Raw genomic sequence first — 24954 nt, 5'->3', positions numbered from 1 at the left:
CAGTTATTAACGCATTCTGAAGTACCACACAGAGCAGTGCTTTTAAACTCCTTTTCTGTGCCTTGGTCTTTTTTGTTATTATTATAAATACCTTTTCTGGGGCAAAGATGCTCAAGTACCTCTTCTTGCATCCCCCCAACTACCTCCACCAATACAATAGACAGTGCCCAGCCTATACACCCCTCAATTATTTCTAAAATCCCTGCAAAGCATTGCTCAATGTATTCTGATACACATTATCAGTCTTCCCACTTTTGAGCTTTTCCTGCCTACCACACATCTCAGGGGTTGTGTTTGTCTGTTTGGTTTGGTTTCAGCTTGAGGTAGTCTAGCCTGTAGACATGAGCTCAGACTTCATCTTCATGCTGGGGTGGGTATCACTCTCTGACCTCACTTCCAGATCTGTTCTGAAAGTAAAGTGGCTTGACTATGATGTTGGACTGTGTGGCACCATGCTGGCTCCTTATGCTCTGCTCCTGTCAAAGACTGAGGGACTTACCTTTCTGCGTCACCTGGGTGGCTGATTTTCAGATGGCCTTTTATGCTAGTCATCATTAGCAGGCAGGAAAGACAGTGCAATCTGACTCTAGGTAAATCCTAGTGGTGCCTGATCAGTACACACACCTAAAGGTCAAGCTTCATAGGACTTATCAACAAGCAATGGATCTGCACAACGTTAGATGCTTGTGGTGTTATGGTGAGTAATATTAAAATATACTTTAAACCAATGCTTCTAAACTGAATGGCAAAATGGGTTGGATTTTTATTGATTTTATGTAAATACTTCAACATTTAGGAGCTGTAAATTTTTTTTTCATGTTTTTGTTTTGGAGACTGAATCTGTCTTTAATCCAGGCTGGCCTAGAACTTTTTTGTGGCTCGGGCTAGCCTCAAACTTATATCAGTCCTTCTGCCTCAGTTTCCTGAATGTTAAGTTTATAGGTGTGAGTTACTATGTGTGGCTAGTTAGTATTACATCATACGTGCTTTTAAAAATGAAGAGAAAGTTCTGAATACTTAGCACTTACTAAGATTTAGAATGTGTTGTTCTCACTGACCGGTAGCATTGTAGATGGCAGTTAGTTATTCACTCTCCAAAGCCTCTGTAATGTACCACAGTTGGGGGACATTTACGGCCTCACAATGATGTAATCAAGTGATCCTGGTCCCCAATTCTTTCCCCCTTAACCTCTGCACTGAGTGCAGAGCTAAAATTTCCATGAAGAGGAGAGAATCCTTAAAGTGTTTTTTCTAGTAACACTTGGGATCAGTTCACAGCTTCATAGAGCGTGGTAAGTTTAGAGAAAGAACAGTCTACACATCAACACATAACCGTTTAGACCAGCGTTCATCTATGCTCCTCATGTGGTAACCCCAACCATAAAATTATATTTGTTTCTACTTCATAACTGTAATCTTGCTGCTATTATATAATGTGCTATTTGTCTAACCCCGAAGAGGTCTCAGCCCACAGGTTGAGAAATGCTGGCTTAGACTATCCATCACAAGGCCAGCGAGAGTAAGAACCAGGTGACATTCCTCCCTCAACATCAGCCCCACCTAGTTTGAAGCTATAGGAAAGGTGGTTTAAAGGCCACAGTACTCTGGGCCATGTGGGAGGCTCAAGTTGGTTCGTTTCAACATACCTTGTTCTCTTTTGCATAATCAGAGTGCTTAGAAAGGCCCTGTCACCGTATCTCCATTTCAAACACATGTAGTGGCACAAGAGACAGACTTGCCCCCAAAAGCCATGCGGTTGGTCTTCACTACCTCCTAGAACACCACGCCAGCGCCCTCGCTCAGGCCCCGCCCCCGAATGATGGGACCGCCCCGGGGAGGGGCCTGTTTGGATGGTCTCCGCCCCCTCTCCCCTCCCTCTCTCTCTCCTAACCCGGATATACTCTATTGCTCCCCTTTCACCTCACGGTCGACCGTTGGCCTACGCGAAAGGCCGAGCGGCCAGCTGCTGGCTGCTGCACGGCAGGAGCGTGGGGTACGGGGCGCGCGGGGCTGCGGCGGCGGCGCGGCTTTCCCCCGGGTGGTGATGGCGCGGGAGGGCGCCGGGAAGCGGGCGCCGTTGTAGCGGATTCAGCGGCGGGCCTGAGGCGGCCTTAGCGCCGGTCGCGCGCCATGGCCCCCATGGGCATCCGCCTGTCCCCGCTGGGGGTGGCCGTGTTTTTCCTGCTGGGGCTCGGGGTGCTCTACCACCTCTACTCGGGCTTCCTGGCCGGCCGCTTCAGCCTCTTCGGCCTGGGCGGCGAGCCGGCGGGCGGGGCTGCCGAGGTGGCGGCCGACGGGGGCACGGTGGACCTGCGCGAGATGCTGGCGGTGGCCGTGCTGGCGGCCGAGCGAGGCGGCGACGAGGTGCGACGGGTCCGCGAGAGCAATGTCCTCCACGAGAAGTCCAAGGGGAAGACGCGCGAGGGCGCCGATGATAAGATGACCAGCGGCGACGTGCTGTCCAACCGCAAGATGTTTTACCTGCTCAAGACGGCCTTCCCCAACGTGCAGGTAGGTGCTGGGCCCGGAGCGCGGTCGGACCTGCTGAGCCGGGTTCCGAGACACCGGGGTGATGTGTGCAAGGTCATGCACACGGGAGCTTGTGACTTTTCCACTCGGGGCCACGCTCCTCCTCCTCCTCTCCCGGTTTGTGGGCGGGCGGGTGTTGACCGCGCTGGGGAGAGCTTGCGAGGGCTTGGATGCCGGGACAGGCTGCTTTCTAAGTGAAGGGACCTTTGTGTTCTAGGATTTTATGCCTTGAGGTGGTCGTGGCTGTTGAGTCCCTGTTATCTGGCAGGCATCCCGGCCACTTAGAAAGGCAAGGCCTGTAGAAATCTTTAGTGTGCCCGAGGAACGGGGGGAAGGGGATGTGCTCATGAATTGCTGAAGCTGTAGTTGTAGTAAGACCCTGCTCATAAATGCTGTGTAGTTTGGGATACCTTTCAAAGGAAACAGTCGGAGATGTGCTTTCTCACAATTTAACTTCGGTGTATCCTCGCACTGAAGATTAGCAACATATTTACCTTCTCGGTGGTACGTTTCTTGGATAGGAGTTGACGTTCCTTGTCTTAATCTAAGTGTTATTTCCCCTCTCGGAATTCTTTCCCTACCGCTGCTGCTTTTTTGTGTTTGCACACGTGCCCGTTCTCTTACTCCTTGCTTTTCCTGTGGGTTCTTTTAAGTAGGCCAGGCGGACCTGCAAATAAGCTTCAACTTGAATTCAAGATTCACTGCCCGTCAGCTTCTTGAGTGCTGAGTGCTAGGATTTATAGGTACCTCCAACTTTCCAATGGGCCTTTTCCAGTTTATTGTATTTCTGGGGGGAAGGGCTCAACATGGTATAACAGAATCTTTTAAATGTATCATCTAACAATAGATAGGTTTTGGCTTCTAGAAACAAAAGTTGCTTCCAGTGATTTTATTGATTGGATAAAAAGAAAAATTAAACCCAGGTTTCTTTGGAAGGCATCCGCCTTGCTGATCTTCAAAGAATTGATATTGTTATTGAAGAATCTCACATCTAGGTAATAATGCTCTTTTCTTACATTAATGGTTTGGTTTTCTCTTGGTCCTGTTTTGGTTGTCACTGTCTGGAAAGATTAGGTTCCTACTGTTAAGCTGCTAAATAGCCAGATGTAACTGACATTACTGGAGGGTTTTAGTTTGTTTGTTTGATTTTTTTTTTCCAAATGCCTTCCCAGACAAAACACTGAATATTTTCACATTTTCTTGTGCTTTACCCTTTTATTGCTGTGGCAAATAACACCACTGTTTGCTTCTAGATGTGAGGTATACTTGTGAAATACCTTGGTCTTCTCGGCTCTAAAAGTTAATGGAAGAAATGGGAATTTGGGGGTTGATATATGATATTTATATGGTACTGTAATGAATAAATTTAATATATGGTACTGTAATGAATAAATTTAATCTAGATACCAGCTCAGATACTGGTCACATACAACTTTATTTGAACTAAATAGCAATTTTTAAAAGTATATTTCATTTATGCCCATTTTCCAAATGGGTAATCTGGCTCATGACACTCCACAACTTTTAGGAGCTCCTCTTGGAGGAAAAATATACAATTATTATTGTAGTGGTAGTAAAATGTAGCAAGCACAGCTCTTTTATTTAAGGTAAAGTCAGCTACATCATAAGTTTTGAAACATCTGTGTGCTTAAGTTTTCACATATTAGCAAACAAAAAGAATAGCTACCAAGGGTATTTATGTGACATTTTATTAAAACAATACTCAGTTTTTGGATTTCAGACGTTAACTTAGTGCCTTAATAGGAAATAACTTTTCTTGTGGCTGAATCTTTGTGCTCATTTTTCAGGTGAGATATTGGTTGGTCTAACAGAATGCTGCATTCATTATCTATTTAGGATGTGTAATACTGAGCTATCGCCTTTTACTCCGATTTATTAGACTAGAAGTATATGGAGCCATTTAAGAAGTAGAGACCTAGCCCTAGGTTTATGGTTTGTTTGTTTCTTTCCTTTTCCCTTCTCTTCCAATGTCTAAGCATTAACCTCATTGCTGGTTATTTTTCAAGCCCCATCCCAATTTATGTATTTATTTATTTTGAGAAACTTTCTTTCTGCTCTCCAGTTAGTTCATTTCCTAATTCAGCGTAACCATTTACAAGGCACAACTATCTTCTCTCCTCCTGTTTAAATTTTACTGCCTTTCACAAATGAAAGAGGTATGTTTTCTTTTTTTGCACTACTTCCCTGTCTGGAGTTTAAAGTAGAAGACTGCCTGTTTGATATTCTCACCTTAATTCAGTATAGTGGCAATCACTCTAGAGCCATTGGTGAGGGTAGTTCCCCAAGAGAGGCCAGTGATACTTTAGGTTGCCACACCCAGGCATAGAATGCAGTCAATAAGTAGATAGAATAAACATCCTTTAATGCCCCCAGACAACCCTCCATAGCAAATCAGTACCTGGCTAAATCTGTGAGATGGAGAGCCCTCCTGAGAAGTGCATGCTGCCCAGCCAAACACAAGTTCACCCTTCCATTGCTAGGTTTCCATTTGTCGTCAGCTGTTCTCAGAGCGTGAGTCTACAGTCTCACAGGCAGCTGCTCTACCCCCAAGCACTTTGGCATTGGTTAATTTCACTGCTTGAAAGCAGTTATAATTGAAAGCCATTTTACAACTGCCTGCCTGGTTCTGGGTAAAGACAATATAGGGGATATAACAAACTCTAGTCTTAACTACAGTGCTTTGGACAAATGGAAGCACATAGAGTAGATGCGCAGAGCAATAAGGAGCATAGTGTTATTAGGAAATCCCGAGTTTAATTGGGTTATAGTTGTAGGTAATAGAGATAGATAAGGATAAAGAGTCTTTAGGGATACATAAAATGACAAGACTGGACCTGCAGCTCCTAGTAGAGCTGTGGAAAATGCTGTGGAAAATGCTGGAGTCAGTTCTCAGCCCTAGAAGAGAACTGACTTGAAAGAAATCTCTTAACGGAAGCGCCCTCAGAAACCAGAGGTATTGGGTTCCCTTGGAGCTGGAGTTCAAAGCATTTGTGAGCTGCTGGACTTGGGTACTGAGAACCTACCCTTTATAAATTAATATAATTAAATTCTTGTTTATTATTGCAGTGCTAGGAATTGAACTTAGCGCCTTACACTAGCTTGGCAATTGCTCAAACACTCAGCTATATTCCTAGCCTAGAACGAAGCCTTAATGGTCGTCCTGTACACACTTGATTATCTTTGGTCACGGTGTCTTTAGTAGCATGATGTGGAAGCAAAGTTAATGAGAAGTGAGGAAACAGAGGCAGTGCATAATGGGAAATCAGAAGGTGGGCCTCTGAGGAGTCTGCTTAGGTGATTTATGGGACTAAGAAGAATCTAGATTTTGTTTGTATTTGTTTTTTAGGTATGAGTCAGTAGAGGGTGTCTAATTGCTACAAGGTTGTATTTGAGAGGTAGATGGAACAGGTATGGCAGCCATTTATTTTTACATTTTGAAAGTAATCATTCTTCAGAGAAACACCTGATGGATATTTAGAAGGATGTGGCTCTTTAAGAGGCTGAGAAATTACAGTCTTCAGCCTGCACACTTGAGGCCCAGGAACATTGCTAGTGTGGTTCAGCTAAAACTCAAAGGCTAAAACCCGTGAACCCCATTGTGTAAGTCTTAGATGGAGAACAGAAGAGTCCTGTCTCAGCTCTAGCAGTCTTGCAGAAGGGGAACATTTGCTCTTTCTTTCCCCTTTGTTTATTCAGGATTGAGTGAGACACATTAACCTTACTGCATCTGCTCTTTCAAATGCTGAATATATTACAGAACACTCAAGCTATATACAGAAATAATGTTTGGTCAAAAAATCTGGGTACCCTATTATCTATTAGAGTGTACATGTAAAATTATGTGTGAGGTGTTATATCTAATACCATATTAATTATATAATAGTTTATGGATAAATTCAATAGGTGGTTGATTCTTCTAAAGGCCAGAAGCATTCAACTCCAAATTAATCGATCTGTCATAACTGTGTCAATTGTGTTTGGGGGTCTTGAGCTTTCTCATAGTACTGGTGAAGAATAGTTTTGTTTGTCCTTTCTGGAGCCTATGTTACAAGACTAGCCTGAATAACTAACTTAACAACCTTTATATTCAGTTAATATATTATTGCTGATCCCTAACTTGGTTGCACAAATTAACATTTCCATTTAAAAAGTTATAGATCACTTCTATTTTAGAGCTGCCTCATATATATCACAAAAATCTGGGCAACTTGTCATACATTGTGGTGTGTGTGAAGTGTATGGATTATAATATAAAGAATTTATCCTGCCTCTTAAACTGTTTAGAGTATTAGATATGAAAAAAAATACATTCATTAGGAAAAACTAAGTAGGCAGTGCTGTTCAAGGTAGCTGTCCTTCACACTGTGACTCTGACCCAGTTGGTGTTTACCTGTGGTTCTGCCATGTCAATAAGGCAGGGAAAAGAGGAAAACTGAACTTTTTATCAGCTGAGATGTTAGATGTGTCACCTTTTTTGTCTTTAACTGGCTATGATATCTAATGTTTATTACTGTAAGAGAGATGGAAAGTGTGAACTTTCATATGCCCAGGATGGAAATGAGAACTGGATTTTGTAAGCACTAGACAGACTTATATAGAAGAACAGCTAGACAAAAGAAACCTGTGCTTAATAATACTTAAGGCTAGTAAACAACTGTGTCAAATAAGCAGTTTCCAAGAATGGGTAGAAATTGCAATACTAGGTATCATTTACAGGCATAACCTGTATGGTCAATTTGCAATTTTCTGGTTTCTAGAAACTTTTTTATATCACCCACTAAAAGCATAGCTTCTCTGAAAACTTCACCTTCTATTCCTATCATAAATGACTTCTTTGAGAGTAGTCAGACTGAGGTAAGAAGGGGTAGTAGGGCTTGGTGAGAACAGTTTGTAGGAAGTCAAAGGCTTCTTGTAATTTTGTTATACTAGTTCCTGGTTAAATACCATGAACATAGACAAAGAGAGGCTTTACCCAGAAACTCATGACAGCAGATGTAGAGACCCACAGCTAAACATTAGGAAGGGTGTAGGGAATCCCACAGAAGAGGGGTGAAAGGATTGTAGGAGCTAAAGGGATTGAAAACACCAAAAGAACACAAGCCATAGAATCAACTGAACCAGAGCACATAGAGGCTCACATAGGGGCTCACACAGATGTACCAACCACTGGGGTGCCTGTGTAGGTCTGAGCTAAGTCCTCTGCATATGTTATGGTTGTGTAGCTTGATTATCTTGTTGGACTCCTAAAAGTGAGTATAGGAGTATCTCTCTTTGACTTGCCTGCTCTTGAGACCCTTCTTCTGCATTGCCTCTTCCAGCCTTGATATGAGGTTTGTGCCTAGTCTTACTGCATCTTATAGTGGAATTTTCATCCAGAAACATGGTTGTCTGACAAGGATCACATCTCAAGACCTTCTAGGTCTCTTTGATCTGGCTAGATTGCAGACAGGCCACACACTCAGTTCCCATGAGAACAGATAGAAAGGAGAGGCTACTTAAGAGACCAGTGCAGAGAGGGGTAGGGGGTGGAGAGAGGCAGTTTTACTAGGATGGTTTTACAGAAACAGGTTGCAGGTGAAGACAACAGAGATGTTGTCTACTTACTCTGTTCCACTGTTTGACGTACTCAGCTCTGGTGTGGGACTTGCCTTGACTAACATTCATGTCTTAACTTGCCAACCAGAATGTCAGTTTTCCATGTATATGATTCAAGCAACTACCATTGTATCTCTCTTTAGTTTTGTGGATCAGAATTCAACAAAATCTTAGGCTACTGTGGTTCTTAAGTCTTCCTTCTTTCACAAAGCTCCAAGGATACCTCTGTCCCTTCACGACATGGGTGCTGGGGATCTATACTCAGAACTTAATGCTTCTACAGCAAGCACTTTACAAACTGAGTCCTCTCTTCAGCCCCACTAGCTTCATTTTTAAAGTACAGATACGTTTTTTGCTTCACTGTGTATATCCTAATTTCTAAAAGTAAATAAAATTATAAAACACTTTTGATCATTAGTTTCTACAAATGGCAAATTATTTAAAATAGGTATTAATACACCCACTATTTTTATAATTTTTAGTCTCTGTGTATATACATATATACATGTATATACTGTGTCTCAATCACCCTTCACTACCCAAGTCCAACTCCTTCCAGGACCCTCCCATTACATTGCTCCTCCAACTTTGTGTCCTTTTATAATTATTTTCAGCTGGTAAGTTGAAGCAGCACTGCCCATATGCACATGATATATATAGCCTGAGGTCATTTACTGGGGCATAGGCATACTACAGACTGCTATACCAAACCTAACCCTCCTTACCCTGTTATGCCTAGGAACCATCAATTGCCAGAAGCTCCTTTGTTAAGAGTGGGGCCTTTGGGTACCCTTCTTCCCTTTGTGCTGGTATTTTTAACTGGATTGATCTTAAGTCAGGTCTGTGTTGCTGCTGTTCATGTATGCACCAGCCAGCCATGTCATATGCAGAAGACAGTGTTTCACAGTGTCCTGTCAGTCCTCCAGCTATTACATTCTTTCTACCTCCACTTTCTAGATGTTCCCAGAGGCTTGGTGCCAACAGGGATGGTACAGGTGTCCCATTTATACTTGAGCACTCATTATGACTTTCCCTCTACACTTTGAATAATGGTTCCCCATATTTACCGCTTTTTGCTGCACTGCACTAAAAAGCTTCTCAGGCCAAGGTTGGAGCATCACAACTTTATGAATATATTTGTAAATATTTAGGGTTTAGCAAGATGTCTCAGTGGTTAAGAGCAGTCGATCCTATTGCAGATAACCCAGACTCAGGACTCAGCACACATAGTGGCTGCTCAACTCCAGTTCCAGGGAACTGTATTACCTCTTCTGGCTTCCCTAGGCACACGTGTGTAAGTACAAATACTTACAGAAGCATCAATATTTAGAAGACAGTTTAATAACATAATTTGGAAAGATGACAATAAGTCCTCCAGAGCCTACAGGCTCCCTAGCGACATGCTTTGACCATATTTGTAGTAATAAGCTTGCCATTTAAAGCAGTCATTCTATGTAGGGCAAGATGGAGGTCCATTATTTGGTAACATACGAAGACATTTTTGGTTCACCTAAGAAGGTTTTATAGGTTTCTAGCTAGAGCTGTGGTAGCTTTACAGCAAATCTATTCACTCAAAGCAATCAGGGGTGTCAATGTGGAAAATGTCGATTTAAAACAATTTGCTGTGTCACAGAACTCTTACTATACACAGTACTACATATATCCAAATATATGATGACTTTTGGGAAGTATTAGCTCTTAAAAATATGTTTGGTGAGGCCTGGAGAGATAGCTCAGCAGTTAGAGTACTTACTGTTCTTGGAAAGGTCTGAGGTTGGGTTCTCAGCATCCACGTGGCAACTTATAAACCATCTGTAAGTCCAATTCAAGGAGGTGCTACACCATCTTCTGGCCTCTAGGGTACCAGCCACATATGATAACACAGCTATACATGGAGGCAAAACATTTATATACTTAAATTAAAAATACATTTGTCTGCATTCTTTTCCTTGTTCCACAATTTGTTGTGTTGGTGCTAAATCAGACTTATTTTATGTTTCAATTTTTGCTTTTATGAATAAAAAGATAGAAATCTTCACTTTCTTACCCTTTGATATATTTTAGATATATAGTTAAAAGAGGCATATTCTGTCTTTTTGATTGCTTATTTAAATTATATTTAGATTTTGTAATATGCTAGCATATCTACTTAATAATCTCCAGGATTTATTTTCCTTATTCTTAAAGGTATACTTTAGGACACCAATTTCCACAGCTATTTTATCCCTTACCACTCAAATTCTCTTATTTTAAAGATATATCTTTTGTATAACTACATTGTTAATGTTCTGTTCACCTCTATGTGTAGTTCTTTATGAATATTCTAGAATATATCTATTTTCATACTTTAGAGGTTTATTTTGTTTGTTTTGTTTTAGTTTTAGTTTTAAAATGAGTCTTATAAATTAGCCTAAGATGCCCTGAAACAAATTCATCTCTTGCACTGGGTGGTAGACATGCATGTGCCAGAGCTTCACACTTCATGACTTTTACTTCTGATTTAGTCCTGGGCCACTCCCTTCTGTCATACATGTATTTGGAGTCTATATTTGGAGTGTCTGTTTTTATTAACCAAATAATTAAACTTGAATATTAGATTAGAAATAGAAAGTATTTGAAAATAACATGTCAACTGGATTTTTAAGTACTGCCTTATTGAATTCCTTGATGTATTTTAAGGTTTTTATTAATAAGAATTTATATGAGTTCTTTGAGATGCAGTCTTTCATATTTATTAAATGATAATGTTTTTCTCCTTTGTGTCTAACATCTATTTCCGCTCTAGATAAATACTGAGGAACATGTGGATGCATCTGACAAGGAGGTCATTGTATGGAACCGTAAGATTCCTGAGGACATTCTGAAGGAAATTGCTGCCCCAAAAGAGGTACCAGCAGAAAGTGTGACTGTCTGGATTGACCCACTTGATGCTACACAGGAGTACACAGGTGGGTCACAAATGTTAGATTGTCATTTGATATGAGAGAGCACAGACCAAGGCAGGTGTAGCGTAGATATGGTGGCAGATACATTATAAACCTAAGAACTTTCCCGTTAAAGTTTAGGAGTCCAGTTAGATTTTCAGACTAGCAAGCTAGAGTATTAGGGTATTATGTGAACCATCAGACAGAATGGATGATTCTCACTCTTCTTTTCCATACCACAGCATATTCCTCTAATTACATTAAATTATTCAGGAGCTCAACTTAATAGCAGCACCAGCATGCTATTAAGACACCTAGTAGTAAGAAAAGAATATTAGAAAAGAATATAGCATTTATTTTACATATTGGGAATTCAGGTTTTATTATATATACATTTGATATAAGAATTCGAAGTTGTAAATTGTGTGGCTCCAGAAAGTGAAAAGTAGCAAAACAAGGTTTTTACCGCCGACTTCCAAACACACATTAATGCTATCCTTGCCTAGCTCAAGTTTCATCTCTGTTCTTACCCCAGGCTGTTTCTTTCACAGAGGTGTCTAATTTCTGCTTCACCCTTTCCTGGTGTATATTAAAGTTAAATAGTTTATCCCAGTATATGGCAGGACCCCAGAACATGGTAATTTGCTCTTTTTCATCTTGACTTCCTGTATATTGACCTTGAACCATAATGTGTACTCAATAAATTATTACTATTAAGAAACAAGAAAAGATACAAATTATATACTTAATAACTAAAGTTGTAAAACTTATTTATTGAACCATAATGTGTATTCAATAGATTATTACCATTAAGAAGAAAGAAAAGATACAAGTTATATACTTAATAACTAAAGTTGTAAAACTAATTTATATTATATGAGTAAATAGTAGAAACAACATATTGAGCTTCTTTGCAAAAAGAATTTCTCTGAAATAAACTAGTCTGACTACATAATAACTAGTGTATCCTTCTAACTTGGTTTTTAAATTTGATTATAAAATTAAAAGTTAATTTATATCTAAAGATGGATAATTGTTATCTGAACTATACAGATTAGGAACCTAAATTCATTTGACTTTAATTGGCCCCAAGAAACGGCTTTACTGAAATGATGGACTGGGTGAATAACCCAAGTAACTCGGCCTCACAACTACTTAGGACTTCTTGTCCTTTTGCTTAGGACAGTTTTGCTTTTAACAGATGTTTCACACATCTAAATTCTAATGAGGTAAGTATCCGTTTGTGTGCTGAAATTAAACACAGTACTTTAAGCATGCCTTTGTGTTTTCTTCTAGAGGATCTTCGAAAGTACGTCACTACCATGGTGTGTGTGGCTGTGAATGGCAAACCTGTGCTAGGAGTTATTCATAAGCCATTTTCTGAATATACAGGTATGAAGGATGTGAGCACCTTTGAGAGGTTCACCTATTCTAGAATTCTAAAAATTGAAGTCTGTCCTCAACCCTTCACTCACCACATCCCTGACTACAGTAAGGATTTTATGGCTGATACTGATAATATGTGACGGAACACAGCTTCCTAAAACAATCTGTTGAAATACTACTAGGGGAGACATTCTGCAGCAAGGTGGCTGTGGTTCTTTCACGGTGTCGTTGAAGTCTAGGAGGCCTAGGATTCTTAACCTGTGTTGTGAGGTAAAGCTGGTGTTGTTCTACACAAATGTATTATGCGGAGCCCAATATTGTGATGAAGGAGAGTGATACTTAAACATCAAAAGTGATGGAGTAGCTAGCTGTCCCTTGTTTAGCTACAGCATGTCTCTTTATAGATCCTTAGGGCCTTGGCTTCTCCAGTCTTCACACAGTCATGTTTGTCAGTTTCCTACCAAGAACAGGTTGGATCAGTGATGGCTGTGTTGTGAGAAGGCATGTGTGCCCGTGACAAGGAACCTCTCATTTCGTTAGGGTCTGTCCCAACCTTACAAAAGAGAAAAGCAACAACAGGCAGTAAATAGTATAGTCACCAGAAATCTTACTTAGGAACAAGTTGCTTGCCAGAGTATCTTTGTAAGTTAGTAAGTATCCTTTCTATCATGAGCAGCCAGCTTATGCTGGTGTTTCTTTTCTTGGAGAAAGGTACAAACAGCTTATTCCAGGTTATGACAGCAGTTGACAAGACCAAAGAAAGGATTGCAGCTAAATCTAGTTTAGGGAAGAGTAGATCTGGGGTGATTTATTGGAGAAACTAGGTAAAAGGTTATTTACAGGTGAGTCATAAAGTCCTTTTTGTTAACCTATCCTACGTATTGTAGTACCACCTAAGAACAAGTGTTCCTGGGGGAGCAGAAAAAGTAATGGCTGGAATCCTAGATGGAACTCTTCAGTACACTATACCTAGCCATCACTGTCTTCTGTTTCCTATCTTCAGGACTAAAGGTACTTCTGCTCTAAAATGGGAATGGGATGACCATGTTATTCCTAGAAGGTAAAGCTATATTGTAACACCCATCATGTTGAAACAAAAGTGCATACTAGTCAGAAAACAATATAAAAAAATGAAAACTTTCATAATTATGTATGGGTTGCAATCCATTCCTAGATGGAAGGTTTTGTTGCTTTTCAATTTTTAATCCCATGCTATAAGTTAGTATTGACAAAGTATCAGTGTTATCAGAAGTTAGCTATACTTGGGTACAGTAGATCTCCTGATAGGAATTATTGTTGTGGCAATTGGAATAGAGCTGATCAGAATTCATGGTGCTTGTTTATAATTAATTCTTAAGCTTGAAATTATTAGAAACACAGAGGTTCTTTTGATAGCATTTTAGTAAAAGAATGCATAAATATTCCTAGAGTAAATTTGTAGCTATTAAAAATATGTCCGAATTTATGTAACAAATTATATCAGTGACATTTATTCTCTACTGTGTTCCTGTTTTGAAACAATTGGTTTGTTTTTCATTGGAGATGTGTAGTTATGGCTGGTCCTAAATTCAGGTCCCTGGTTCTTTACTATATATGTGTAGAAAACAGGGCCCAAGAATGTGAGTCAGATGTCCTGTTCAGCATCAGTTTCCACTTCACCCAGTAGCCTACTGTGGCTCTTGACTGTCTGTCTGTGCTTTTGTTTGTTTGCACAGTAAGAGCCTCTGGGGAACCTGTGTTTTAGGCAATGAGATGAAGCAGAAATTTAATGAATAGGGCTTCAATTTAGTTTTGCCTAACATACACAATAGCTGGGATAGACCTTTTTTCCCTTTCTTCCTCCTACTGTACACACAGAATTACTGTAGGAAAGAGCCTGTCTGAACAGGCTAACAAATAATAGCAGCAGCCCTTAAAGAACAGGAAGGTTTTATAGCCTTATACTTTCTTCTTTTTAAAAAATTAGTCACTGTAATTCCCACTTTATGTTCCTTCCAGAATTGTGGTGTGTGTGTGTGTGTGTGTGTGTGTGTGTGTGTGTGTGTGTGTGTGTATGCGTATGCGTGTGTGTATCAATGTACTTTATAAAATAAAAAGCAAAAGCAGGCATTAGTGTTGAATCACTGAACCAAACCTACTTTTTGATCTTACTGGCTGAGCCACAATAATCAGATTTACATTCTGTGTAGCTAAATGTAATGCAGACCGAGGAGCAAGACACCATGTTCTTCTGCCTTGGACTTCATGTGCCAGGTAGTAGGAGTTATAGGGAGGGGCCACTCCCTGGGTTTTTATTTATTTATCATAAAATAAACATGTTCTGTAGCTGTTCATTTACCTTGTCACCTAAATCTAATTTAAATATGCCCATTGGAACTGGAGAGATGGCTGCTTATTGGAGCACTTACTCTTCTTGAAGAGGGTCCACTTAGGTCCCAGCATCCATATTATGTGACAGACACAAAACCACCCAAAATTTCTCCTCCAAGGCATCTGCATCCTATTCTGGCCTCCTAGAACCTCTGTTCATATACAGACATACACGTGATGTAAAATAACATTTTAAAAATAAGTTGTTCACATAAGTGTTATATTTTAATGTATTGTGTATTTAACAAGAAGTGCCTTTTAAAATACTAAATTAGTAATTGCTAATATTCTATACAATACTGACCCCTAGAGCTAGAGCATTGTAAGTTCATTTCTTAGTAAAACAGAATAGTTATTAGCAAACTTTAATTAGAGAATTTGGAGGTTTTCTTCATCTTTTGAAACATTTTTATAAATAATTAGAGACATAAAATTATGATAATTACACATGAGCTTTTCCCTCCAGTGTCCCTTAAGTTACACACAGTATCTTTTGCTTTCAGTATTTTCATTTCTCTGCATTTCGTTCCTGAAGTGGATTTACCGCTGCTTCCTTAAAGCAAGATCCTATCAAGTGAGGTAGGATTCTTGTGGCACTACATTGTTGCACTTGTTCCTGTAATGGGAACAGCTTCTTAGCTCCATGCAGTTTCTTGCTTTGGAGACCAGGCCACTTCTCCCATAGGACACCCTTGTCTTCTGGAGGTGGTGACAGGATGCCACTGGCTTCTCCTCCTTCACAAACTTTCTTGTGTGGTGGGGAGGCTTCTTACTAGGCACCTGCTTTAGTTTTATTTCTTTGGTCTTGTTTGGTCTTATTCCTGGAAAGACATGAGCTGCCTTTCCAAATGACAGAGATGTCTTCTTCCTCTCTCTTCTCCAGGTTGCATATTCCTTCTAAACCTTTCCTTCTAAGTGTTTTATTAACTTATTTCAGGTTAAAAGGAACCTGGGCTCCTGTTAGCTGAGTTTTCCCATCACTCAGAATTCTCTGACTTCGTAGCAACAAAGCTCCCGCTATGGTACCCACACTGACATTGCATCTGGCAGCTCCTGTCCTGATGTGCTATGTTTAGTTCCGTACCTTCTCATCAGTTTGGATTTGTTCCTCTCCTCTGTGTCCTACTTCTCTGTGGGAATAGGTGAAAGGCCTTTATGTTTACTTTCTTTGGCTGTGGATAGATTTTAGAAGGAGGCAGCCATCTACGGTGACTCAGAAACCCAGATTTTCCTTATTTTTCTTTTGGTTTCCATGTAGCTAGGAGTAAACTACTATGTTCATTGATAAACATGGTATTTCAGAGTGAATGAATGTTAGAACAGCAATTTTACTGGTTAACTTCTGACTAAATTTGTTTCCTTACATTGTTTGCACTATAGTAGGGAAGCCTTAAACCTAAAATATAAATGACAAGTTATTTCTGGAAGCCCCCCCCCCCCAAAGTTTCTTCCACTCCCCAGTCTGCCTTCTCTTAAGTTTCTTTCTTTCATTCATTCTTTTTGAGACGGGGTCTCACACCATATACCAGGTAGCTTGGACTTCAGTATCCATACCCCACAGTGTCCTAGGACTCATAACAACCATCCTGTTTCAGCCTCTTTAGGATTGTACGTAATATCCAATTGGCTTTCTATTTTTATACTCTGTTCTACTTTGCTCTCTGTTGCTGAGATAAGCATCATGATCAGAACTAATGTTAGAAAGGAAAGGATTGATTTCATCTTGGAAATTATAGTTCATTATCAAGGATCGCCAAGGCAGGAGCTTGAAGCAAAATCTACAACAGGAGTGTTGTTTCCTGGTTTGCTTCCAGGCTCCCACATTCAACTACCTTCCTTAAAATTTTATATATGTCTCTACATGGGTCTTTGTGATTGTATGCCACTCACATACATAGGAATGTATGTGTAAGGGCACCCACAAAGGCTAATTGTGTTCTTGTAACAGATTATGTTCCCAGAATATGACTTTGATATTGACCTCAGTGTGCAAGACTTGCTGAGGGCTATACTGAGATGAAATGTTTGAAGTGGAGGAAGAAAATGGGAGAAGTATAGCTAGGAATTTAGTTACAGGGTGATCATGAGAGGTTACAAGAGGCTCATCTGGTATAACAGAATTCTTAGCCAAATATTTGGTAACTATTCTAATTGTGAAGGACATGAGGCCCTTAGAAGCTTTGTTTCAAATACTTCTGTACTTATAAAAATAAAACATTTTAATGGTTAAATTTGTAGAAGGTGACTTTTTCTTTTTCTATCAATTGGTTCAGAAGATTGTATTTTATCTAATGCTTTGCAGTTATAAAGCTTCAATGTTGTTAATGGGTATTCTATTTGCTTTTCAGCTTGGGCAATGGTAGATGGTGGTTCAAATGTGAAAGCCCGTTCTTCCTACAGTGAGAAGACCCCGAAGATCATTGTGTCTCGCTCTCATGCAGGAATGGTCAAAGAGGTTGCTCTTCAGACGTTTGGAAACCAGACTTTAATCATCCCGGCGGGTGGTGCTGGTATGTTCCTCCTGCTTCTCCCCATCTTGTGGTTCCATAGTATGATCCTTTCTCAGGAGACTAAATTGTTTGTCGCATACATAGGCACAAGATAAGGAGGCAACGTACTTTTAATAAAGGTTCAAACTCCCACGAGTGTGATTGTCTTACCATTACTCATATAAGAAAGCAAGTCTTGCATTAATGACAACTATGATAACTTTCTCTAAACCACCACAAAAACGTATTGCCACCACTGCATACAACAGGGTTGCCTTTTATGACTTGACTTCAAAATAACTGACCTGTGTGTTTATCATTGACCTGTCAGAAAGTAAGATGGAGGACTTGAGATGTTTCCTGTGGCAAAAAGCTAGAATAGCTAATCCCTAGATCACTGAACTCTTCAACTTGTACATTTTGGATGAACAAGTCTTGTATTCACCAGATTTATCATGTATCTCCTCTTATACAATTTCATTATAAATCAGAGCCCACAGTTTAAAAAATGGATATTAGTAAATAATCAGATATTGTGAAACATGTAGTTTTTGGCGTATTATCATCTGGTTAACCGCCTTCTAAAATGTTGTTATTGCAATTGATTTTCAGCAATGCTAAGGTAGAAGTAGTTGGATAGGAAAAATGATACTTTCCAGCCTGTTGTATTTAATTTGCCAATTGTATATATTTGCTTTGCTAGGTTTTTTTTTTTTTTCCTTATAGGGTACCTCTTAGGTTAGGTAGGAAAAGTAAATGTCCAGAATAGCCAGGGGCATGAGATGAACTAGATTCTAGATGTGGTATTGTGGTGGTCGGCGTTGGCGTCCTCCTCCTTCTGCTCCTCCTGCTCCTCCTGCTCCTCCTGCTCCTCCTCCTCCTTCTCCTCCTCCTGCTCCTTCTGCTCCTGCTCCTGCTCCTCCTCCTCCTGCTCCTCCTCCTGCTCCTTCTGCTCTTCCTTCTGTTCTTCCTCCTCCTTCTGCTCCTCCTGCTCCTCCTCCTGCTCCTCCTTCTCCTCCTCCTTCTGCCCCTCCTGCTCCTCCTCTTGCTCCTCCTCCTCTTCCTCCTGCTTCTTCTCCTCCTGCTCCTCTTCCTCCTCCTCCTCTTCCTCCTCCTCCTCTTCCTCCTCCTGCTCCTCCTCCTCCTCCTGCTCTTCCTCCTGCTCCTCCTCCTTCTCCTCCTCCTGCTCCTTCTGCTCTTCCTCCTCCTTCTGCTCCTCCTGCTCCTCCTCCTCCTCCTGCTCCTCCTTCTCCTCCTTCTGCCCCTCCTGCTCCTCCTCCTCCTGCTCCTCTTCCTCCTCCTCCTTCTCCTCCTCCTGTTCCTCCTTCTTTTGCTCCTCCTCCTCCTGCTCCTCCTCCTCCTGCTCCTCCTCCTGTTCCTCCTTCTTTTGCTCCTCCTCCTCCTGCTCCTCCTCCTCCTACTCCTCCTCTTGCTCCTCCTCCTCCTGCTCCTTCTTTCTCTTGCTCTTCCTCCTTCTAGGCAAGTGCTATCTCATTACTAAAGAAAGTGGTGTAGTACTCTTAAAATAGTTGTCATAGACAGGCTTGCTGAAATTGAGAATAGTTTAATTAATAAGCTTATTTTGATTGCATTGTTGCTACATTTAGCATAATAATTCAGTTTTATTTGTAAACATGATTTTGTTGGGAAATGATTTTAGATTTTGGCAAAGGGAATGTAGAACAGTCACGAAGACTTTACTCTGTTCCTTTTAACTATCTTTTTAAAAACATTAAACACTTTTTATTAAGTCATTTGAGTAATGATCTAAATTCTCTTTGTCTTTTAGGTTATAAAGTTTTAGCACTCTTGGATGTGCCTGATATGACTCAAGAAAAAGCAGATCTATATATTCATGTGACATACATCAAAAAGTGGGATATATGTGCTGGCAATGCTATCTTAAAAGCCCTCGGTGGACATATGACCACTCTGAGTGGTGAAGAGATCAGTTACACTGGGTCTGATGGCATTGAAGGGGGACTCCTTGCTAGCATCAGAATGAACCACCAAGCTCTGGTCAGAAAACTTCCGAACTTAGAAAAGTCTGGACATTAGTAAGCATTCCTAACCACAGGGTGCAACTCTTCGAGATGTAAATTGTTCGGCCTGAACTGTTGGAAGCTTTGGCTTTGAAGGACTGGTGGAGACTGTGCATGGTTAAGGCCGTCCTGACGTACTTTGGAAGTACTTATGAAGCATCAGAGACTTACTTTCCCTGAAATGGGATGCAAAATCGGGGAAGTTAGATTGCTTCATTTCTCAAGTATTGTCTTTATTTTTGAGACTATTTTCATACAGTTGTCATACACAGGCACATATATATATATAAGTATGTATATATATATTTGTGAATTAAAATCTAGAGCTGAGTCTACACTATTATGAGTCACCATTTTCACACAACAAATGATGAGTCTGCACTGTTAATTGAGTTTGAGGAAGGCTTAATTTATGTAGAGTTTAGGGTAACTTTGAGGTTAGATCTTATTAAAAAATAAAGTCATTGGTGATTTTTACTCCTCAGATGGAAAGCACAAAACGTCTCATGTTCATTAATATGCAACAAGTGCTCTGTTCATCTACCTTTCTATGGATTTAATAGAAAAGGCTTAAATAGATTATTTTCTTTGAAATTTTACTAACAGATTCACCAGCTAGTAAAAAATACAGACAAATGACTGAATTATAATTGGAATTGTCTGAGTGTTGCTGTGAATTTTTATTTTCCCACGTAAGGGACAATTGTTCATCCTTTCTCCACTGACCAGGATTTAGTCTTTACCAGAAAAGTGGGTTTTAAGTTTCAGTATTAGTACCGGGATTTGCTATATTTTCTCATCAGAGAGAAAATAGGCTGTAAGACACTCTAAGAATATAAATGATTCTGTAATAGTCGAAAGTTACTTGACATACAGATTGAGTAGTTTTATTTATTTTTTAAGAATTTTAGTTAATTTTTGAAACCTTGCCAGGTTTATCTCTAGACATTCTCTTATTATCAAGAATGGGAATGGTTCTTTCTTTGCTATTAATAGACTTACTTAAAATAACCAAATTGTCAAAGGAATTACTTTGGACACAGCTCTGTGGTGTTGATTGATGATGTTTTGTTTGTTATTCCACTCAGTTGGCAGAATGTGGTTAGAAAAAGATATGGTAGCGTTTGTTATGTTGCTATAACTAAGAACCTTTTTTCTGAGCTCTGTTTGTTGGTATAAGTATGATCTAGAAAATTGATATAAATAATCAATCGTGTTTTTTTCATGTGGCTTTGATTCCCCTGTAAACCTTAATGAGGAATTTCTTATTTTTTTTTTTTCTTAAAAATGTAAGCCTAAGGAAAATTTCTATTTTCCTATTTTTAGAGCTAAAATGAAGCAGTGGATGGATATCCTAGTCTGGTATAATGTGCATATTTTAGGTTACATGTCATGGAGCCGAAAGCCTGTCACTCCTCACAGAGGACAGAATCTTAGACAGTCACGGTGCATCCAGCTGGCAACAAGTACGCTAGATTGGCCTTTGTGCGGCGAAAACTTAAAAGTCTTGGTATTTCGAAACTTGGTATTCATTTAGCAGAACTAGTGAGTTTTTAAAAAACTGTTTCAGACAACTAATCTAATCACTAGATCCTATGACAAGAGAAAGGAAATGCTGCTTTCTCTGGAGAGATGCCAGAAGCAGGTACTCGGGAGAATCCTGTGATTGGGGTGTGTGTCTGTGTTCACTGTAATATGTCAAAGCAGGAAATGCAGTTTAATTGGGCCTGTTTTAATGTGCAGAAACTTTATCATTTACTTCAAGTAAAAGTAGTTCATATTTGTAAACACTTTTTGTTTTTAGTTTCATTAATATCACTGAGAATAAGAATGTTGTGTTCAAAAGTAAAGATGCTGCCTGAGAGATGAAAGTATTTTTATAATTTGTTCATGTCGTCTAGTTACTAATGGTTTTACATATTTTATAGACAGTTCATTTTCAAATTTTTGTTTAAGAGCCAATATGCATTACAAGGAAAATAGTATTTATTTATATGAGGTATTAGTGTGCCAAAACAGATCTGAGTGGAGTGTGTAATATCGCTGAGAATTAATATTAAATTGTTTAATTTCTAAAACATAACAAAATAAGCTTATGTTTAGAAGCTGACCTGTTTTCCCTTTAGTAGAAGTGGAGACATCCACAGCCTCAGCAGAAGACATCAGGCGTCTGGCTCTGACCATTTGTTCTGTTTGGCTTGCTTTCTTAGCTGTGTGCCACCTTGTCCCACGCTTAACCCAGAATTCTTTTATAAACTCATTTCTCTTTATATTGGCCACTGAACAGGTAGAAGTGAGACTTTGGGAAAGTTCACATTGAAAGTTATCAACCCTGGAAGAGACCTAGTCAGCCATTATTTTTGAGGCTTCATAAGATATAAAGAAAGTTACCTTGGAAACCATACACATTTCATGCTGTGATATGACTCAGTACTAACATTTTTACAAAGCACCTCTTCCTAGCCATCTCAAGAATATAAGCCTGGATGTGCTAGTGAAGCCTCGTTTTTCTGTTGGCTTCCATTCTTACAGCTTAGTCTCCACCTGAGTTGAGTTTACAAGGCTGTGCGAAAGTCATCTTCATCTTGGTGGGTTTTCTTTCCCCAGTTCTGTGTTTTTTTCTTTTGGCTAAAATTCTTAATGAGGTTTTAATGATAAATAATGAACTGACAAGAGCATCTAGAGTTCTGTTCCTATGACAGTTATAGGGCGTCTTTGATACCTGGGGCTCCTTAGGACGGTTCTTCAGATTATGTCAGACGAAATAGGCAGGACCAAGGTTAGGAAGAGATGCAAGTTGCAGAAGCCCAAGGCAGAAATCAGTGAGGGTGAGAGGCTAGCATTTGCCCTGGCTTCTGTTCCTACCCTGCTCTTTCTTAGATGCTAAGTTCAAAACTAGGACAATACTCTAGCCATGAAGGCAGTGCTCTGGTAACTGAGGCAGAAGCACAGCGGAGTGCCAGCCATTTTAACTTTCTTGGTCATGGTTGATGGCCTTCCTGGGACAGCCTGGCAGGTTAAAGCAGGAACTATTAGGACTATTCTAGCTGCATCTACCTGTGCTGGCTGTTTATACCTTTCCTGCGTAGAAACAGTAGTTTTCATTTTAGGTCTGATTAAGATGTTTTTAATGATATACCTGCAAAATAGCTCTGTCTTAAAACTGCATGTAGAAAAAAAACCTAATCTTTGGGAGTTTTCCTTAAGAAAAAATGTTGTGCCTTAAATAGGGCATTGTATGTTAATAAAACAAAACTTTTCTTTTTTAATAAGTGGGGAAAGTAGTTTTTTCCCATTAAATTTTAAGTTCTTTTAATGTGTTTTATATCAGAGTTGGGGAAAGTCATTAAAATTAAAGAAAACTGATGAATTATTTTTGCATAATGTAGCATTTATAGTTGAAGTACATTTTTCTAAGAACTGGATCATGATATATATATATGTCTGAAATGATGTTTCATCATTTGGTTTCTAAATAAATGTAAGACCAGGTTAGATTTCATTTTACTAATTTTACTTTTAAATAAATTATTTCAGACAACTTTATAGTCCACTAGTTCTCGGGAGTAACTTTGGTTAAAAAATAGCTGTTAGTGGTACGATTTCGGACTGTCCGTGAACAGAGTTCCTAATGAGGGAAGGATTCCAGTCTTAACCAGCCACTATTGTGGCTTCACAGTGAAGTTCAGCAAGATGAGGCTCTGTGAGGTGCTGATGCACATGTAAATTGTTCTTTTTCGCATCATCAAAGCCTAGCACATATATGTATCCTGACTTAGCATTGACAGGATTTTTTGTTTTTTATTATTTTTTGAGTTGGGCAGTAAATTAATTTAATGGAAGAAAGGAGATGTTTGCCTTTGAGATTATACAGGACAGACTCTGAAGTTACGGATGATGAATAATACTGAGAGAACTGATTATATATTGTGTTTGTGTTCCTTCCCTAAAGTATTATATATCTTACAAAGTGCAAAAGCATGGGTTTTAATGTTTTGTCAATATATTTAATTAACATTATTTGAAGGTGTTAAAAAGTGTCTTTCTGGAAAGACTTGTTCCTCCATTTAAAAAAAAGAAAGAAAGAAAAGAAAAGAAAAAAAAAAAAAAACTAGGAAAGAAACACACTAAGTCAACATAAGATTCTTAACCTGAAAACAGTTTCATGTCTCCAAATATGGTCTTTAGCCTTTATTATGTGGAGTCATTTGGAGAGGGCTCCTTCTTGTCCTGTACTTAGAGCGGCCAGCACCGGCCTTTGTAGTGTAACAGGGTGTCTAGAGTGATGGACGACTACCTATTCATAGGGCCTGTTCATATGGCAGTGCTGCCTTGAGCAGCCCATTTCTGTGTTACTAGAACGGTGTCCTTTTCCCTTTAAACACTTTCTTCATCCTCTTTCTGTTAATCCATTTCTTCAAATGGGTCAACATAAGAGAAATTTAAATATTTACCTTTGAATACTTTTTCCTTTTCATATATATAAAGCCATGGAAGAAATAAGTCATTTTCCTTTGGCAGAGATGCCATATTTTCTTAGCAGGCTCTGACCTGCTAACCCACTTCAGATTGAAGTGGAGGTGAGTGGTGTCACCTGAAGAAACATCTCCATCCTTGGCCTTAGAAGAGTGCTTTATGCCTCACCATACCACCTTTGTAAATGCTATTAGTGCACTTGCTGAGGAGATGGAGGATGTGGTGTGTGTGTGTGTGTGTGTGTGTGTGTGTGTGTGTGTGTATGTGTTTTCACCATATCCCTAGTACCTAGTGTCTTGCACAGACTCAGTCCAGACTGTGTGTTGAGTTGAACTAAAGGGTCACTGCTAGTATTAGCATGCCTCATGCCTCAGTACTGTAAGCTAGTTGTTTCCTTTGCTGACATTTGTAATTATCACACACACACACACACACACACACACACACAGATGTTGTTTGTTGTTGTTTTTAAAGTTTTGCCTTTCCTCTAGATACTATCCCATGGTCAATTAACTGTAAATTTTTTTTTTTAAATGTGATTGCTTCTAATGAAATAATTACCCCAAGCCCTGCCCCCTCAGTATACTTTGACAAGTGAAATTTGAATTCGTCAAATAAATCAGTCATGTCTGAAAAGGTTGGTATGCTGTGTTGGTGTTTCTCTATTATCAGTTTACATCTTTTTAAAATTCTGTACCATTAGGAGTATCTATCTACAATATTGGGCAATCTTTAGCATCCATTTCCAGAACCTGACCCACATGTCCAATCAGAAATGTTACTAAATAGTTGCTTCCATTTTACCTTTGTCCAGTAACTGACAACTTTTGTCTCTGAATATCTGTTTGGGAACTGGGAATCTCTGGTCTTACAACATACACAAGAACAATAGGTAACAAAAATGGGAAAATGAAGCTTCTAGTTGAAGTTTGACCCATTTTGAAACATTAGGGGGAAATAAATACATATCTTGAAGCAGCAGGAATAAGGGTCTCAAATGCTGTGATGTTGAGAAAGAGGACTGGGAATGAGAAAGAACAAAAACAATAGCTGGGTTCCCGAGGTTTTTCATAAGCAATCTTATTAAGTACAGCATCATATATCATTGTCAGGAGAAAAATG

At 39.5% G+C, this 24954-nt stretch overlaps 1 protein-coding gene across 1 annotated transcript; it reads left to right on the top strand.

Annotated features, from left to right (window-relative positions):
- Positions 1 to 1938: 1938 nt before the first annotated feature.
- On the top strand, positions 1939 to 24472 carry BPNT2 (3'(2'), 5'-bisphosphate nucleotidase 2). Its single transcript, XM_080938609.1, has 5 exons — positions 1939 to 2511; positions 10931 to 11093; positions 12366 to 12461; positions 17174 to 17335; positions 19104 to 24472. The coding sequence occupies exons 1-5, from the start codon at positions 2131 to 2133 to the stop codon at positions 19370 to 19372; spliced, it is 1071 nt and encodes a 356-aa protein (XP_080794735.1). The 5' UTR covers positions 1939 to 2130; the 3' UTR covers positions 19373 to 24472.
- Positions 24473 to 24954: the final 482 nt, after the last annotated feature.

The sequence above is a fragment of the Micromys minutus genome (genome assembly GCF_963924665.1).
Source record: "Micromys minutus genome assembly, chromosome: 26".
In the NCBI taxonomy this organism is placed as follows: domain Eukaryota; kingdom Metazoa; phylum Chordata; class Mammalia; order Rodentia; family Muridae; genus Micromys; species Micromys minutus.
The sequence above is the reverse complement of the archived record's forward strand: the minus strand, read 5'-3'. Positions and strand labels throughout refer to the sequence as shown.